General features: G+C 42.8%; 1 protein-coding gene across 2 annotated transcripts in view; it reads left to right on the top strand.

Annotated features, from left to right (window-relative positions):
• klf7b (Kruppel like factor 7b) overlaps nucleotides 1–19,581 on the top strand; it is a 76,141-nt gene that overhangs the window by 20,494 nt on the left and 36,066 nt on the right. Inside the window, exon 1 of one of the 2 annotated variants that reach the window (XM_056423454.1) lies at nucleotides 538–1,440. The exons of the other annotated variant lie outside the window; for it this stretch is intronic. Coding sequence (XP_056279429.1) covers nucleotides 1,375–1,440 — 66 coding nt within the window. The 5' untranslated portion in view covers nucleotides 538–1,374. Of the gene's footprint in view, nucleotides 1–537; nucleotides 1,441–19,581 lie in introns of those variants that run through there. 2 annotated transcript variants of the gene reach the window in all.

The raw sequence follows: 19,581 nt of genomic DNA, 5'->3' as shown, positions 1-19,581 counted from the left end.
GCTGTTAACCCCCCGTTTATAAGTGCGGCCTTTGAATCGGCTCGGTGAAAGGGAGTGTAATCCGTGCCGGACGATTTAATGGTAATCTCCATATCCTGATTAGATTACACACACACACACACAGACACACACACACACACACAGACACACACAGACATACACACACACACACACACACACACACAGACACACACAGACATACACACATACACACACACACATACACACACACACACACACACACACACAGACACACATACACAGACACACATACACACACACATACACACACACACACATACACAGACACACATACACACACACACACACAGACACACACACACACACACACACACAGACACACAGACACACACACACACGTTGTCTGGAACACTTCTAACGGACTGAATTGAAACCAGACGTCTCCGATATGAACCGGAGTCGTCTTCTTCTCTTTTCATCCACTCTGGATTATATTTATTTACCTCTGTCGGTGTTTCTGGGTTATTCAGAGTTGTTCTTAATTTGTTCTTCTTCATGTTCACACGCGGTCAACAAACACTGACGACGTCTTTTCATCGCCCTTCAGCGCTCATGCTTTGGTAACTGACAGGACACAGTGAACCGCATCGACGCCTTTTACACATCCGACGCTCGGCTTTGTTGTTAGATTTATTCTAGCTTCCTGCTAGACTTTAAAAAACATTTCTATCTTAACCGGTTTACTCGTTTGCTTATTTGCTCAAATCGTATTTGTACACATTGCCGCGACTTCGAGGGTCTTTGAGTCGATGAAGTTTCGTGTCCACGCTCAAAGTCCATCTTAGTCCTCCCCCCAGCTTAGTGTCTAAAAAACAGACACTAAAATACAGAATACAGCCTCCTCCTTCTTTTGCTGAATTCAGTTCAGTTTATTTGTATAGCCCATTTTCACAAATTAGACATTAGCCTCAGAGTGCTTTACAATCTGTACACATACACATCCCTGACCTTTGACCTCACATCGGATCAGGAACAACTCCCAAATAACCCTTCAGGGGGAAAGAGGTAAGAACCCTTCAGGAGAGAACAGAGGAGGATCCCTCTCCAGGATGGACAGAACAATAGATGTCATGTGACCAGAAGGAATCATTACACACAAATTAAAACACAGGAACAACACAATGAATACGACAGAGTGGATGAAGAGTTGGAAGTCGGCATATTCCACGATCCAGACCTCCTGATCCATCAGGCAGATGGAGGTAGAGAGGAGGAGTGGGCGGAGTCTCAGCAGTGGGCGGAGTCTCAGCAGGGCCGTGGCGTAGTTGCTGAAGCCCTTTGCAATCATGGCAGGGAAACCTTATTTCTTCTTAAATTGTGAAAAGACACCCGATGAAGTCTCCCTTCCACTTCTCGACGTCGCGCATCGCTCTCATCGGTTCAGCTCCGCGTGCGAAGGTAAACAGATGTGGTGATGTCATCATTAATGGGTCGATCCGCCCCGCGTGTTCAACTTAATCTCCTCCATCTGTTCTCCCTAAAATATATGGTCATGAGGACGCTGTCCGATCCTTGGTGCTGTGTGACCTCCACGCGTGGATCCACCGACTGCAGTGAGCAGCGGGGCGGCTGTTGTTTGCACACTAGCCAACTGCTGACACACACACACACACACACACACACACACACACACACACACCCAGCAATCATTAAATGAATCCATTCTTCAGACTGCAGGCTGTCAGCAATATACCAGGAATACATCAGGGGGTAAAAGTCAGCATGTGTGTCTCACACACACACATGTACGCGTCATATATAAACACGGTCATCATGCAGAGCGTCAGACCGATGTGTGGGTGATCAACATCCAGCTTGTTGTTGAGGGGAGCAGACATTTAAACTAAAGCTCACTTAGCCGAGTGAGGAACGGCCGATGAGCGACAGATCGCCGAGCTGATGAGCTCTCTGCCGGCGTGTGTGTGTGTGTGTGTGGGGGGGGGGGGGGGGGGCAGGAAGTTGGACCTGCAACGGTAGAGGGAGGATTAATAACACGTCGTATTTCCTTGTTTACGTCGTGATTTACACGTCGCCGCCTCCCGGTTCGAGGCGATCGATGCCGTCGGGCTCGACGGCCGAGGGAAGCACGACGGCGACGTTGATGGATCGTGTTTATGCCGCCCGACGGCAGCAACACTATTAACCTCTGAAAGGCTCCGTGGATATGCATGGTCCTCAGAGGATTAACCCAAACGGTTGTTGGATCTCCTAATCTTTCATCACGTGACATCATCAAGTGAAAATGTCCTTCTCCGTTGGTCTGGGACAGTTTCGAATACTAACTAGAATGGGCACTCGGTAGAGCGCATACCTTCGCATATCACAAGATTGGGCATTGGATTATGAACATTTTGGCATTAGTTGCATGCCAATTGGATAAGAATTGACCGTGCTATGGAAAAAATAACATGTTGACCTTTTCATGACCTTGACATTGACCTTTGACCCGATTGATCCCAAAATCTAATCAAATGGTCGCCGGATAATAACCAATCATCCCACCAAATGTCATGCGATTCGGTTTAATGCTTTTTGACTTATGCGAATAACAAGCACGCACGCATACAAATACACAGCGATCAAAACATTACCTTCCGCATTTTCAATGCGAAGGTAATAATGGAATTTCCTCGACATGGACAATGTCATGCTCCCCAGAGGTTAAAGCCTTTTCCCGACTGTGATCTCTCCTGCAGCGCCGCCATCAGATCACACTTCACGCGTGTTATGTACTCAGCTCGTCTTCGTCTCGAGACCGACCTCTTCTTTGTGTAGCTCAAGATACTTTTTTCCTCTCGTACGACGACGACGCGTGCAATAAATCAGATCACGCGTCGAATTTAAATTAATTTACCGTAAAAACATTTCACTGTGGTTCGTTTAAACCTCTTTGTATTCATTCTGTAAAGCCGTTCCTCCGACTCTGGGAGAGAGAACCAGTGGCATGAATACTTTATGTACCTGAACCCGGCATCCGCCGAGTCAGCATCTCCCGGAGCAGCGGCAGGGTGGCGGGGTCACAGAATTAGGGCGACGCGGCCAGGCTTCGGTATTTATATAACACCGGCTCTTGCCCTCTGACGGTAGCTGCAGGTCTCAGGTGGCCGAGACCGATGCTTTCACTTCGTTTCCGTGACACCGAGACGACGCATAAAGAAAATGTCCGTGAACTCCTTGGTCACGCGGTGCGGACCCGGCCCTGCAGTGGGGGGGGGGGGGGGGGGGCGTAAAGGCCATGCTCGACACATCTGGACTGACCTTAAACAGGCTTCTACTCCATATCTCACACACACACACATACACACACAGTCGTAGACGGGTTGTCATAATGTCCCACGTAGTTGAAAAGGCAGCAGTGATATCAGCGTTTCCCCGGATTCAAAAGGATTCAGAGCACCGCTACCTGCTGACAGCAGCTGATACCGAAGTAAAACTCACCTCACTCCACAAAGCACGAGTATAGAAGTAATCAAATGTTGAATTTGCATACATACTTATCATGATTGGACCAGCTGCCATGCGTACGCCGCGGTATGTCTTTCATACTCCTAAATAAAGCCAGAACCCCCCCCCCCCCCCCTGTGGATTTGTATGGAAGATATAATCTGTGAGTGTGTGTGTGTGTGTGTGTGTGTGTGTGTGTGTGTGTGTGTTGCATGCCCTCCTCTTCTGGCTCGCTGGCAGAATTGCAGTCTCATATCTGGCATTAGCATAATGTTCTCCTTCGGCGGGTTCGTTGGGTTCAGTGCAGTGGCTGCTGGATACAGACGTTGCACTCTTTCTTCTCTGGTAATGTTTTCAAATGTGTTTATTTGAGGCACACGCAGTGTGTACTGCAGTAATGATAATTGCCTGCGGACATATTTTTATATATACTGTGTGTACATTAAAGAAAAGACGAAGCGGCAGCAGCTTTTTTCTCTAAACTTTGATTTTTTATCTTCGTCAAGAGATTTCACGAAGCACAGTGGACCGACACCTGCTGGCCTTCGTTAGTGAGTCAGCCATCCAATACGGTTATCTTTCTTTGGTTTTAACCTCCTGACATAATGTATGTTTTGGGGGAAAAGGGCGAGATTCCCTATTACGATAGGAAACTATTGTGAATCTTTTTTTGTTGTTGCTGTCCTGGCTCCTCATTGGTGGAACGAGCTCCCCGCTGACATCAGGACAGCAGGAAGTCTCTACACCTTCACCGGAAACTAAAAACACATCTTTAGACTATATCTGGATTAAAACACAGATTAGCACTTCAGTGGCACTGGAATCGCAAATATTTATGGTATTACTCATGGTATTACTCATGGTATTACTTATGGTATTACTCATGGTATTATTTATGGTATTACTTATGGTATTACTCATGGTATTACTTATGGTATTACTCATGGTATTATTTATGGTATTACTTATGGTATTACTCATGGTATTACTCATGGTATTACATATGGTATTACTCATGGTATTACTTATGGTAGTACTTATGGTATTATTCATGGTATTACTCATGGTATTACTTATGGTATTACTCATGGTATTACTCATGGTATTACACATGGTATTACTTATGGTATTACTCATGGTATTACTTATGGTATAACTCATGGTATTACTTATGGTATTACTCATGGTATAACTTACTGTATTACTCATGGTATTACTCATGGTATTACTTATGGTATTACACATGGTATTACTCATGGTATTACACATGGTATTACTTATGGTATTACTCATGGTATTACATATGGTATTACACATGGTATTACCAGTGTTGGGAGTAACGCGTTACAAAGTCTGCACCATACAGTAGTTATTCCGACATCCTTTTATCTGTGTTTTTTTGCCCTTAAATGACAGCAAATGTTTTGACTTTAGTTTCCCACCCCTGTTGGACACCAGATTAATTCAGCCGACGTGAGATTTGCAGGATGAAGTCAATCCAGTTTTATAAAAAGTATCTGGTACTAATGTAAAACAGTGGAAACATTTATTTGTCCTTTCATCTCCTGTTCATCAGTATTGAGGAAATGTAGGGGACATTAGACATTTAATACCTTTCGATGATTATGAATAAAGTGTCCGTTTTTATAATCCGAGTATCAAACTACAGGCTGCTACAGATACGATTAGATCAATTCGATGATCCATCGTGCGCCTCGCCGATATCCCGCTTCAAGAACAATTCCCAAAGCGATATGGGGAACCATTTAGCAAACGCTGCAGCGGCGCAGATTGATCCGCACCAAAGCAGAGCCAGGAGGCAGATTTCAGACCCGGTCCCGGAGTGTCTCGGGCCCCCGGCAGACAACGGGGAGGGGACGAATGAGACAGTGTCAATATTGAAACAGGCTAATGGGCTAATGAATGTGGAGAGTTCTGCCTAATGTTCCCAACAGAGCTCCTAGCAGAACCATTAAAGCACTTTTATATGACTAGACAGGCACAATGCGGTAACTCGATTTATGGGGTACTTTCATGGTCAATTAGGAAGGGAGAGGGAGCAGAGAGGCCTGATAGGGGAGGTTAGTGAGTCCGTGTGTGTGTGTGTGTGAGAGAGAGATGTGAGCGTATTAGCTTGAGACAGAGTTACCCCTGTTTTTGTCCACATCGTCCAGATCTACTTGTGATTGTGTCGTTCTGACAGCATGTAGACAAATTAAAACAACAACAACACAATAATTGCTGTCAGTCAAACACGTCACATCTGTAACACATGAGCCGGACACACGTGATTCACTGGACCTTTGGAGTAAAAGACTAATATCGGTTTCAATACTCAACTGGGAACGTCAGTATGTCAGAGTGAATCATAAAGTTTGACATTATTTTTATGAAAGAAGAAGCTCTCAATGGAACCATATCACCTTCTTGATTAACTTTTATACAACTGACTGCGGCTATGACCGAATGTCCTTTCATCGTAAAATAAATTCCACATGGCTCTGCCCTTGAGGGTCTTATCCCAAATTGCAAAGAGGATCTGACCCTCAGAGGTGATGAAGTTGGCCACTTCAATCTCAACACAAGTAAAACAAAGGATTTCATGATTGACCTCAAGGCAAGAATGTTTTTCTGTTGACATTAAATGAACTGTTTGTGGGGACTCCATCAAGGTTATCATCGAGGGCGGACTCGCCATCGGGAAGACTTTTTCGAATTGCTGATCCATTCCAGTCCGAAACGGCCGGAGGTCACAGAGTTTTTAGTTTCTGATATCAGTCGTAACTTTATTGGCCAGCACGTCTGTTAGCCTCACACAGCAACGATTGAACGGCTGCCTCTTAGAGTATCTAAAACTTCAAATATTGAGGGGGTTAACGAGTGGCCCCTCCCAATTTGGACTGACCCATGTTCGGGTTGTAACCTGATTGGCGTTGTCATTTTCATTGAGAACATCACAAACTGGAATTAGTGTTCCCGCCCACTGGGGGCTAAATTCTGAATCCTGCTTCAGTTTAGGCATGAACCGGCCTACCCGGCCTCTGGTAGACTAGGACTCGTTGCCTTTGTTGGTTGGATTGGCTAGATTCGAGCACGAGGGGTTGAATTTGTTTAGGATTAGGGTGAGAATATAATGGTAAAACAATCCGGGGCGCAATGGGGAGGGTCATACCTTCACTTTAGCCAAAGAGAAAATGTTGCTGCCTTGCTCATGATTCATTGCAGTGGTGGAGTGCTCAGAAACCAACCAGGTAGACATCCGAAAGTGTCTTGAAGGTCTTCAGCATTAGCGGATCATCTTTATACCACAGTCACTGTATTGGCATTAAATTGAGTTACGCCCTCTGGGGCGCCCACATTAAAGCCCCCCTCCCCCTCCATCTCAAAGTCAAGGGCTGAATCTAGTCCCAGAACGTACCTGGTGGTTATGGCTTCAATTTTATGACCTGTATGGTTTAATATGCTTTAATCAAACTCGGGGTTGCTTTCCCCCTTGGTGCAATTGGTCTGGGCAGATCTGAGCACAGCTGTCGAACCGACACCCTTTAGAGAAAGTGTTCTCTATCCGGTCGTTAGCGACTTCCCGTGGGAACGGGATCCGACCTCGATCCGCCCCAACGACAATTTAGACTCAAAGGCTCCCATAGCCAGTTGCGTGTGTTCATAGAGATGAGCAGATTCCTGGACCAGTGGTAGAGTACGATGAGCAGATGAGACCTTCTTCAGGACCGTCTTCCTGTGTTTAAGTTGTCGCTTCGACCCCAGTCCACTGATTTGGATCGGAACAAACTAAATGTAGAGACTTTTCTTTTCCTATCTTCGTAGCCAGAGCCTTGAGTTCAAGAGTAGACAGCAACATGAATGCTGAAACTCAAATCGGTGATGTTGTAATTCAGTGACCAAATGCTGTCGATTCAAGGGAATGTATTTGACCTGTCCAACCAATGCTGTCTCACTAAATGCTATGACTCTTCACTTGGGCAGTCCATGGCAGGGTTGTATGAAATTGGAACTTGAGACACAGACGATATATAATCTTTCGTTATTTCCGTGCCATTGAACTCTCTGTCAAAGCTCAAATTGCCTTTGTCTCCGCCGGGAAAATCCACCAATCACAATTTAAACAAATTAATTTTTGTCAGAAATGTAGCTTTTTACACATTAACGCTGGTGTTACCGAGACCTTGTGCGGTGGCCTCTCATGATAACAGCATTTCAGACCGATTGGTTTTCTAATTGGCGTGACTCCTGAGCTAATAGCAATTATGTTCGAGGAATAGGAACAAGAAGGGTTCAGAAAAATACTCTTTGTTTGGGAAATAAAACAAAAAAACATATCGGTTGACTGATTAGCTCCAGCGAGTCCTTTGTCCCCTCAGTTATGACACCTGCGTATGGTATGTGATGTTAGGCGTGTCGTGACATTTGGATCTCCGGTGTTTAAAATCACACGGGCGTTAATATAGTGTCTATTTGTTTTCTCTTGTTGAGTTTTATCATTAAAACTCGGCCGTAAGTATCCATCCCTTCACTAATGGTATTAAGAGTTGCTCTTTACATTCAGATGCAACTTGACCCACAGAACCACCACAGACAGATTATTGATTTGAAAGACCCAAATCACAAGATCCTAAATAGTTATGAATTATGAACAAATTAAGTATTTACAATATAAAAGTGCAAGTTGTTATGGCTGAAAATATGAAAAGGCTTCCCCCAAGCGGCGCAAACCTCTGAGCATTGTCATCCAGTTTGTTCGTAGTTTTCTTTTCTTGTGTTTTTTGAGAGATGGATGGCAGTTCCTAATTGTAATAGGAGTTGTGATGAAAAAAGTACAATATTTCCATTCTTTAAAACAGCAGATTTTGTATTACGATAATAGTTAATAGTGAGTGTTGCAATACCAACAGCGATATTGGTCTTTAGGTTCAAGCCGGTCTTCTGATGGGCAGGCCGGCATGACGGTGGACCCTTGTAGGCCTATGTGTCCTTGTCTTGTTATGCGTCAGGTCTGGGCAATAAGTCCAAATGATTACTCAGCAACCTTCAGGGAACCTGTGATGTGCCGGTACCGCTTCACTTCTTCAGTGTCCAAATGCATGATTCCAAGTAAATGAACATAACAATAGGAGCTGTTGAGGTTTAGCTACCAATGGAAACCCAACGGTCCGGAACCCACTTATGTCCTTTAGTTTTGTATATTAAACAATATTATGTGTCTGGAGAAAAATTCAACAAGACTTCACAGAAATATGTTAAATTACCACAACCTCTTAATAGTGCATTAGCCTACCGCAGAAACAAGCTAACGCTAGGTTGAGGCAACAATGCCGCTTCGTTACTGAAAACACATCATGAATGATCTTAAAACCATTTTGTGAACGAATGATGTCCAGTATTCCACTTTGAGGGCTTTTGTACACTTTCAGTGCATCGAGACAGAGAAACTCCACAGTTACTCAACAACACGTGTCTCCTGTTAGCGAGTCATGTGTTTGTTTGACTAACTCACTCTGGTCGGTGGTGCAGGTTGGTATATGTAGACCAGGGCCCCGTTCCTCGTACGTGGAGTCGATCAAATGTCCGATTATTCATCTTAAATTAACCTTATGATTGAAGTCAGGCTATCTCGGTTTCTCAAAGGCTGATCAGCGCTCTAACAATCTTGTTAATTCAAAGCAGACTTCAGTCATCAGGAGAGTGGCGCGTGACCGATCACGGAAACATGATTTTTTAACAGCACAATGTCAAATTAACTGAAAGGAAAAGCCTATTTTTTCTCCGCTGAGGAGCAGGAGATGATCATGAACGCATATGAGGAATTCCAGACCATAATCATGACCATCTAACACCTCTGTGAGGGCTAGTCAAGAAGCATGGGGACATATCAGACAAGTTAAATGAGTAATGCTGCATTCACACTAATATTCGCAACGCTTTACTTGCGTCAGTTTACTCCCCCGACTAAATGGAGAGGGGGGCGTGGCTTATCTCAGTGGAAACAGTTATACTTCCCGCCGTCCACCATGGAAGAAACAACCACTATTTTTGCTTTATACTTGTTGTGGAAATCCCACAAACGTTGGAACATCAAACGCCCTCGTGTTTGGGTTCATAACATTAATATCATTTCTATATATTTATACATAACATCACACAGCTCGGATGAAAATGTGCTTCATTCGCATCCATTCTCGTCCGTGCATTGACTTTCATGGAATCTACTCTTAACTCTTTTGGTGTGAACGCTGCACAAGTGTTTGGAAAATGTATCGGCTAATTTTAAGTGCCTCATCAGCCCAATCTATCCAATTATATTTCTTTAAATGTGCCTTCTGGCAGTCGGCTTAATGGAATGAATCATCCAATGAGATCTTGCAAGCGAAAATAATTATCTCAACTCTTACAGAATAAGTAGATAAAAACAAGCCCAAATTGGATCTAATTGATACAAAGTAAAAGATTCAATTCACTTTATTTGATGTAGCCCAATATCACAAATTACGAATTTGCCTCAGAGGGCTTTGCAGTCGGTACACATATGAGATCCCCGTCCCAGGAGGGATAGATACTTCTGAGGATATAAGTACTATATGCACTTAAGTTAGGGAGACCAGATTTGAGTTTGTGAAAAAGAGGGCACTTCGTCTGGGGGGGGGGGGGGGTGCTGAGCGATTAAACATCTCTCTTGTTCTGCCTGTTTTGTGATATACAGGACTGTCTCAGAAAATTAGAATATTGTGATAAAGTTCTTTATTTTCTGTAATGCAATTAAAAAAACAAAAATGTCATGCATTCTGGATTCATTACAAATCAACTGAAATATTGCAAGCCTTTTATTCTTTTAATATTTAATAATTTTTAAATTGCATTACAGAAAATAAAGAACTTTATCACAATATTCTAATTTTCTGAGACAGTCCTGTACATGCCTAAAAGGTGCCTAATATTTCTAGACTGAAATAATATCGGCATTATAATTATTATAACTATGAGGATTTTTTAGTTGCCTATTTTGTGGAGCCCCCTCAGGACTTGGTGCCCTACGCACAGCGCGTAGTGCGCTATGAGAGCGGCGGCCCTGGTAGTAGTTTATAGTATGCCGCACAAACAACAACGAACTAGTGGAGGCGGCAAGGTGCTCAGTGTTGCCGGATTGGAGATGGTGAAGTATCGTACCAAAGGCTCAAAATGGTCGTATTTGGAGGATAATTATCGTGTATCTGGCAACCCTGAGATCGGTCGACCAATGACTGTTCTCTCTACAGTCAGAGCTCGCGCAAGAAGGTGGAATGTAAGGGAGATACCATTTCCAAAACTTGTAAGGGGTAATAACTAGTTTGTGAAAGACCCAGAGAAACACAAATATCCGCCGAAGCAAAATCCCGACGTTTTTGGAATCCCTGCCGGACGCATTTTTTAGGTCTCAAAAAGAGGACATGTCCGGGGAAAAGAGGACGTCTGGTCAGCCTAACTAAGTATCATGTACTATTCATGTGTATATACATGTATGTGTAAATTACCAAATATAACTAGGAGTTGAATATATGTATGAATAAATTTGTGTATGGGCGGATCAGCATGTATATATTATTTATAATCAGAAATTCAATCAATTAGAGCAGTGAAAAGAATTATTGTTTGATTCTCTCAATTCTTATCATGAGTCCACCTTAATCATGTTCTACTATATTTTGAAGTCGTGGACGGGGCCTCAACATTTGTTATGAGGCAGGTGGAGTCACAGTTCATCTATGATGTCATGGGTATTGTACAGTACGTGAGTATTGTACACTACATGGATATTGTAAAGTATATTAGTATTTTACAGTTCATGGGTATTGTATGTGAGTAGACTACAGCAGGCAATTGCAAGGTCCATGACCCCTATCGTCAAAGACATATGACTGTTTTTATAGGAATGTAATTTGAGGAAAATTATTTCATAACTACCTGCACATTAATGCTGTGATTTTTTTTTCGATTGACGAAATTTGCCTTGTTTGGGCAATTTGATGGCTTCAGAAGGTCAGTTAATGATTCTTTGTGGGCAGAATCCACGGCGCTCGTATAGGAAGTCATCGTGACGTGATCACGGATCTTGGCGATCTAAAAGGTTAATAACTAATATCGCTCCTTCATCAACGGCATCTCTGAGGAAAGGAGCTGCAAGCTTATCCAGCTAACTTAAATTAGCCTGCGCAGGTTCAAGTTTATGGATGTGTCGCTATGGTGATTTTGCCAAACTTGACCTGACTCATCTAATCTTATCCTGAAAATAATCCGAGGAACGGGGATCATGGTCTGACCCAACCGCCTCCCCTTGTTTAAGAATCCACCGCCTGTGAAATGCGAATGAGTTGAATGAGTTTGTGAATTACAAGCCGGCCGTCATCGTCACGTACTTTATTTGCTTGTCCTTCTTTGTCCTTCATCAGGAACTGCATGCCAAACCACTTGGCAGAAGTGTCTCTCTACCCCTCACATTTACTTCTATTTCAGTTTCAGAGTCAACGGTTCTCCTAAAGTCAAGCATTTATTGTCCGGCTTTACTTCGTGGCTCTCAAACTCGTGGTGTGAGTGAAAGTGTACAAAAGCACTCAGAGTGGAAAGCACTCGGCGCTTCGAGTATCCCAAATGCACTCTGGCTGCCGGAAACTGTATTTACATGAGAAGGAAAACACTGACGAGATTTATTCACACGCTTTATTTTCAAATTAGACGAGACCGGGTTTTAATGATCCCTGTGGGGAAATAAACCCACTGCAGCAGAATACTGAAAGGAAACAAAACAATAGGTCGTAAACAAGAACGCATGGGAGGATTAATTAAATCACATGGAACTATTCAAACTGAACAAAATGCTAAACTGACGTATTTCATTGCAGTGAAAATGTCTCAAAGAATCATCAGTTGCTATAGCAGCAGCGAGGGCTGGGTAGCGTTGGAAAACTGTGCTTTATACGAGAAAATGAAGACAATACACATTTTTCTTCAATATATTAATTTGCTTTGTGTACGCAGATGTTTTTGAATCATATCTTAAGGGTTATAAAGTTCAGTTTTTGTTGAAGTCCTAATAGATACAGAAGAAAACACCGTACACCATGTCTCAGATGGAAGATTCCTTCAACAGTTGTGAACAATGCTTTGATTTTTCATATTGCAAAATAGGACTCCTGTGTGATGCAAAACTAAAGGAAACTAAAGCGTTTCTAGAAAGATCCACTCATGTCCAAGCTAGATTAAAGGTCAAATGTGTGTGTGTGTGTGTATGTGCGTGTGTTTGTGTCTGGATGTGATGTGTAGACAGTTAGAGCATCATTTTTTCCCGGCTGGACAAATGCCTCATGGCGGAGGACAGGCCGTCCGACATTACAAATGACCTGCAGACACAGAGAGAGAGAGAGAGATCCCTCCATCTCAGCCAATTAACGAAATGGCGGAAGACACACACACACACACACACACACACACACAGAAGGACAGCATGAGAGAGAGAGAGAGAGAATGTCCGTAGGCCTAAGCCTGGTTAAGCAGTTTTAAATTATGACTTAAATTAAAATGCTGTACCTGCTGCTTATGACTACTTGTCTTTTTAGAGCTCTGTGTGTCTCTGTGTGTGTGTGTATGTGTTTGTGTGTGTGTTTGTGTGTATGTCTGCGTGCATCTGACTAATTAATTTGATGTCCTTGTATTTAATAACCGTGGACAGTGAAGATGGAGTGTGTGTGTGTGTGTGATTGAAAGAGAGAGAGTGAGAGGATGAGTGAGTGTCTTCTGGGAAATGTCTCTGTTGTAACATTTTGTCTTTGGAGGCGCTGCTAGCACTGTTAGCGCTTCTTGCACTGTTAGCGCTTCTTGCACTATTAGGGCTTCTAGCACTGTTAGCGCTTCTAGCACTATTAGGGCTTCTAGCACTGTTAGCGCTTCTAGCACTGTTAGCGCTTCTAGCACTATTAGCGCTTCTAGCACTGTTAGCGCTTCTAGCACTATTAGCGCTTCTAGCACTGTTAGCGCTTCTAGCTCTGTTAGCGCTTCTAGCACTGTTAGCGCTTCTAGCACTGTTAGCGCTTCTAGCACTATTAGCGCTTCTAGCACTGTTAGCGCTTCTAGCTCTGTTAGCGCTTCTAGCACTATTAGCGCTTCTAGCACTGTTACACTTCTAGCACTGTTAGCGCTTCTTGCACTGTTAGCGCTTCTAGCACTGTTACACTTCTTGCACTGTTAGCGCTTCTAGCACTGTTAGCGCTTCTAGCACTGTTAGCACTTCTTGCACTGTTAGCGCTTCTAGGACTGTTAGAGCTTCTTGCACTATTAGCGCTTCTAGCACTGTTAGCACTTCTTGCACTGTTAGCGCTTCAAGCACTGTTAGCGCTGCTTCTGTTTGTATCTGATTTTCAAACATTTTACATGTCGTGATTATTTTTTCGGCAACATCGCTCAGCTCCCAATTGAACAAGTAAAATAACAAAACACAGACTGCAAAATGAAATAAAACCGCCTTGAGACAATCCGACTGAGACGCCATTGCCACCCGTCAGGCTAGAGGCGTGTTTTAATGTGTGTATTATTTCTCTGTGGAGACGTGAGTGTGAAAATGAATCCAGCAACATAAATGCAACCACTGTCCATTCTAACATCTATCAGCTAGATTGTAATGTTCATCTTTAAGATCAGCTCTGAACACAATCATTCTTATGTGAGGTAATGGAGGGGAAACAATGGTTCTATAGTTTATCGTGCTGATAAGAAGCGTCAGCTGATGCACTGAACAACAGAGGAAGATATGAGAAGAGATGGAAGAGAGAGAAAGATAAGAAAGGGGGGGGAGGGAAAGACGAAGAGGTGAAAATGTGAAAGATACAAAAGTGAATGAGAAGGAGGAAGAGGAGCGGGCGACCCTTCGCTTTGTGAATGACAAAGTGTGTGTGCAATGAAGAGAAAGTAGAGGAGGGAGGGGGTGTTTATGGAGGTGAGGGAGGGGGAGGAGGGAGGGAGGTGGGTGCTCAGAGGCATGATAAGATGGAGAGAATAGAGACGGGGTGGAGAGAGAGCATTTACACAGCAGGGGAGTCTGAGTGCTCTCCTCCATCAGAGACTGTTGATTAAAATTTCATCGGCTGTGGCTGGAGGTCGGAGTTGATGCTCCGTGTGTGTGTGTGTGTGTGTGTGTGTGTGTGTGTGTGTGTGTGTGTGTGTGTGTGTGTGTGTGTGTGTGTGTGTGTGTGTGTGTGTGTGTGTGTGTGTGTGTGTGTGTGTGTGTGTGTGTGTGTGTGTGTGTGTGTGTGTGCACGTGAGCAGTAAAATCTCAGTGCCTCTGCTCTTCATGCTCTCACTCCTGTGCGCTCACTCTCATTGGCTAATCGTCTTTCTTTGTCTCTTGAGCACACTGCTTTTTAATTAGCTACTAGCTTTTTAATTACTACAGTCTCGACAGTTAAAGTCGGGACACACGTCTCCGGCTTTACTTCTCAACATTTGTTGCCCGTGTCCTAAGGAATTAATTTTCATCATTCACATCAATATATTGCTAGATTTTCCTGAATTGTCTTCTGAACGTCCTTGTCAAAAAAAAATTATTCTTAATGTTAAAGATTGACCGACTCGTGGAAATACGACGTCCAAAATGCACATTTAGGTGAATATTTTACTATTTTATCTATATGTGTCTGTAGATTTATCCTAAATTCAAAAAAATATAGCATTAGATAATGTCTCATTAGCATATTAAAAAACCTGCAATACAAACAAATTTAACTTGTAAAAATTAACTATCCTGGTGATATAGTACATTTGTTAAGATATCTTACCTGCATATCCTCAAATGCAGATTTCTCTAAATCATATTCCACTCCAGCCGCTCTCACGATCACCAAACTTTCCAGGTTCTTTCCGATCTATATTCTGAAAGCTTCCACAGAGGGGTTTGTTCATGTATCATTCATAACCGGATTCATACAACATTTAAATGGAAATGGATTCTTTATGGCTGTTGACTGTATGTTCAGATTGATGGACTCATATAAAGATATCTGACATTCCCTCTGAAGAAACCTGTGACTCTAATACATCAAGAAAATAAAACTAGAATGTTAAATCCGGCTAAATCCAAAAATGTGAAACTAAATGATTGTCTGAATGTAAAACGTAATGAGCTGGGGAAGTTTAATGGTGATAGACATATCTGATTTTAAGATGAAGTATATATGATTGCAAAGCTCATTAGACATTTAATGGCAACCACCTTTAAAACGTTGTGTTACAGACTAAGTCATTAATTGGTTAATTGCAAGGAAAGAAAATCTCTTTGATAAGTGATGACAATATAAGTGTTTTTGCAGCCCTGGACCGAGCCGTGTTCAGAATGTCCGAGAGATCCCAGAGACCTCGTTCTTCCACCTGGTCTCGTCCCCATGAACCTCTTTTATAGAAGCTCCGCCCACTTTCTCCTTCAGACCCCCCCTATATGTCATGCCAGCAATGTGGTGTTGTGTGTCGGCGTCTTCATCCCCGCTGAGTGTCACACAAAGCCGAGTCGTCGTGACGGTTTGTCTCTGTGTGTGTGTGTGTGTGTTTTTAGACTTGGTGTTCGAATCCGGCAGAGTCCGTGTATTTAACGCCGTTGTGATGTTTGGTTTCGTGTGTTTTCACGTTTTCGTTCGTGAGAAGGTGTGTGAAAAAACCGTGACACGAGAACATGCAGAGATGCCTGCGTTAAAAGTCGAGATGATATTTAAAAACGCCTTTTTCAAACCCAGGACCAGACGTTGCACCTGTTTAACAATATGGGCCGAGGAAAATACGAAATGTTCGAATCAAAATCCAACCGTGACTTTATTCCCGTGAAATAAAATGTGACGTGGGCTTACGCAAACAAGTACGAACCAAGTTCAACCAACGACGTCGTGGCGAGACAATGTGGGTTATTAATGCGATCGCACAATGCGGAAACGTCTGGCGTAGATCTGCTTTCTCTGGTGCACTTTTGATTAATTATCATGTGTATTGATTGATCTTTTCCTCCTTCATTGAAATGCGCATTACACAGTCTTTGCCTGATTTCTAAACCCCAAACCGGTAAATTCAGATGTTATTGTCACGTAGAATAGTTTTTTAATGTCAGGCCGACTGTGTGCTTCACTTTCAGAAACACAATCTCGCAAGTTCAACTTGAGGTCATCCTGGTTTCTTTCCACGAGCGGCAGGAAGAGGTTCTTCCTTCTGGAAACTCCACCTCTGTAGCTGACCAGCAGCAGCTTTAATCGAGTCGCACGCCTTCAGACCGAGAAGAGAACGGATTATTATAGTCAGTAGAGATTTGGACCTTCAAGTTCAGTTTTCAGTGGCAATGTTGTCTGATGAGTGGATTGTAGAGAACCATTTTAAAAAAAAATTGTTTTACTATAAGACAAAAGACAATACATAGACATAACACCTAGAGGACGACGAAACAGTGGACATAACATCATAGAGTCAGAGTATTGTGAAAAAAGAAACAAAGAAATTAAAGAAAATGTGTATGTGCGTGTGTGTGCGTGAGTTAAAAATATATATATATACATTTTTTATTTTTTTATTTAAAGAAACAAAATGCATTGATGATGGCCGATGTATACCAATAACCATTTTTTTTAAAGAAAGAAAAATGGAATATGGCAAAGCATAGACATCTTGGAGTGAAACCAATTATATTGAATCTTCAAATAACATTACATGACATTTAGCTGACGCTTTTATCCAAAGCGTCTTATAATAATGTCACATTCATACACCGTAGACGCAGCTGCAGGGAGCAACTCGTGTCTTGCTCAAAGACACATCGACTAGGGCGGGGATTGAACCTCCAACCCCCTCATTGTAAGACGGACCTGCTACCCACTGACCCACAGTCGCACATTCATATGATTTAAGATTCCTGTAGGCGTGTTAGGACCATCTTAAGACACCCCTGATGTCTTGAGCTGCTGTAAAGCTGTTGGGCTACAACAGCACAGCACTGGTTTCACTGGTATTGAGGCGGGTCCAGGTGGTCGCCATCCAGCAGAAAGATCCAAGATGGCGGCCGAGAGTGCCGATGCGTTCCGGTCCATGTGCTTCTGTACATTCGTGGCCAATCATATCTATTGGGGAGGTTCTGGTTGCTCTGACAGAACTTGACTCAGAGCCCTGGTCTGAACCCCCGTCCGACAGCTTTTGGGGGAGGAACTGGAACATCGACCGCAACCTCGTCAGCCGACAACGCGCTAAAGCTCTCGTGGCCGAGTGGGATCCCATCCCCCGCCGGTGAGAAGTCCAAAACTAGAAGATCACGCAGTCGATCACAGCAGATTAATACCCATGTTTTTTAAATTACTTGTTGATAAAAGCAAATCAACTGTCGCCTTAAGTTAACACCACTTTCGGAGCATGTACCGTTCCGCACTGTCGATTTCCCCTAATTTTTGTTCTTCTTGGAATATTAGTCCCCTCCTCTGGCTCTGCCACTTTCCCTTTTATTTGACCTATAATGACTTCACAGATTCATGCGTTTCACTCTTTTGCCTCATTAGTTCAGAAAGTCAAGAGAAAGGGTCGCCGCTGAACACGTCATCCTCGCGAAACGAAAAAGCTTATCAAACATTTCTCGTGACCTCATAATGTGTATAATTGCTATAATCGGTACTTTGTATACATTACCGTTCAAAAGTTTGGGGTCATCCAGACAATTTCGTGTCTTCCATGAAAACTCACTTTTATTTATCAAATGAATTGAAAATTGAATAGAAAATATAGTCAAGACATTGACAAGGTTAGAAATAATGATTAATATTTGAAGTATTAATTTTGTTCTTCAAGCTCAAAGGAAGGCCAGTTGTATAGCTTATATCAACAGCATAACTGTTTTCAGCTGTGCTAACATAATTGCACAAGGGTTTTCTAATCAGACATTAGTCTTCTAAGGCGATTAGCAAACACAATGTACCATTAGAACACTGGAGTGATAGTTGATGGAAATGGGCCTCTATACACCTATGGAGATATTTCATTAGAAACCAGACGTTTCCACCTAGAATAGTCATTTACCACATTAACAATGTATAGTGTGTATTTTTGATTAATGTTATCTTTATTGAAAAAACAGTGCTTTTCTTTGAAAAATAAAGACATTTCTAAGTGTCCCCAAACTTTTGAACAGCAGTGTATATCTCTTTTATAATGATTTTAATGCTTGTACAGTGTCTTTGAGTACTTTAAAAAGCGCTATATGAATTAAACGTATTATTATTACTATTTATATGTGTGAACTTACTGACAGAGTCCGGGAGACATCGCACCACAAACCAAACAAACAAACAAAAAACACAAATAACCATCCTAAATCTAATCTAATCTATAAGAATATACTATATACTATCACGCCCATCTCAGTATCTCCACCCACTGCTTAAGAACCACCTTTGCAAAGGGGCCAGCCAATCAGAGCAGATTGGGAGGCGGGTCTTAAAGAGACAGACACACTCTAAAACCCAAGTGTTTCAGCCAGAGGGTGAATCCAGGTATATTCAGACAAACAGTATGACAGATAATGTGTTCAGTGAACTTTAAAGCATGTGAAAATGTTCTCGGATAAATGCAAAATACAAGTATGAACTTGAAAATGATCATGATATAACATTTTTGAATTTTCAGTCTACAGTCGGCTCGGGGGTTCACGTAGATCCGTCCTCAGTCTTCCTCCGCTGGTTTCCCCTCGCCTGCATCTCGTCTGCTCGACTCTCATCCTCTTTAGTTCCATCCCGTCTCTCTTCATCCGTGTGCGCGTTACAGAGTGTTTGTTTTCCCTCAACATGATACAGCTTTTGGCTCCAAATGATGTGTTTCTCCTTCTCTTTCTGTCTCTCTCTTGGCCCGCTCGTACAAATAGTTCCTAATTAAAGTGCTCGGGCTGCCATAAACTGCTCTTTGAAGCTCTACCTCTTGATGGATCTCGCTCTCTCCACGCAGCGGGCTCTGATGGCTAATTAGCCACTCAAAGGAGAAGGCACAAAAAAAAGAGGCTCTTTATTCAGCTAATTTGCTGATGCGGCTGTGTACACAGAGGATGTGTGTGTG

The sequence above is a fragment of the Pseudoliparis swirei genome, chromosome 2, assembly GCF_029220125.1.
Source record: "Pseudoliparis swirei isolate HS2019 ecotype Mariana Trench chromosome 2, NWPU_hadal_v1, whole genome shotgun sequence".
Lineage (NCBI taxonomy): Eukaryota > Metazoa > Chordata > Actinopteri > Perciformes > Liparidae > Pseudoliparis > Pseudoliparis swirei.
Note: the sequence above shows the minus strand (reverse complement) of the source record. Positions and strands in the feature narration are given on the sequence as shown.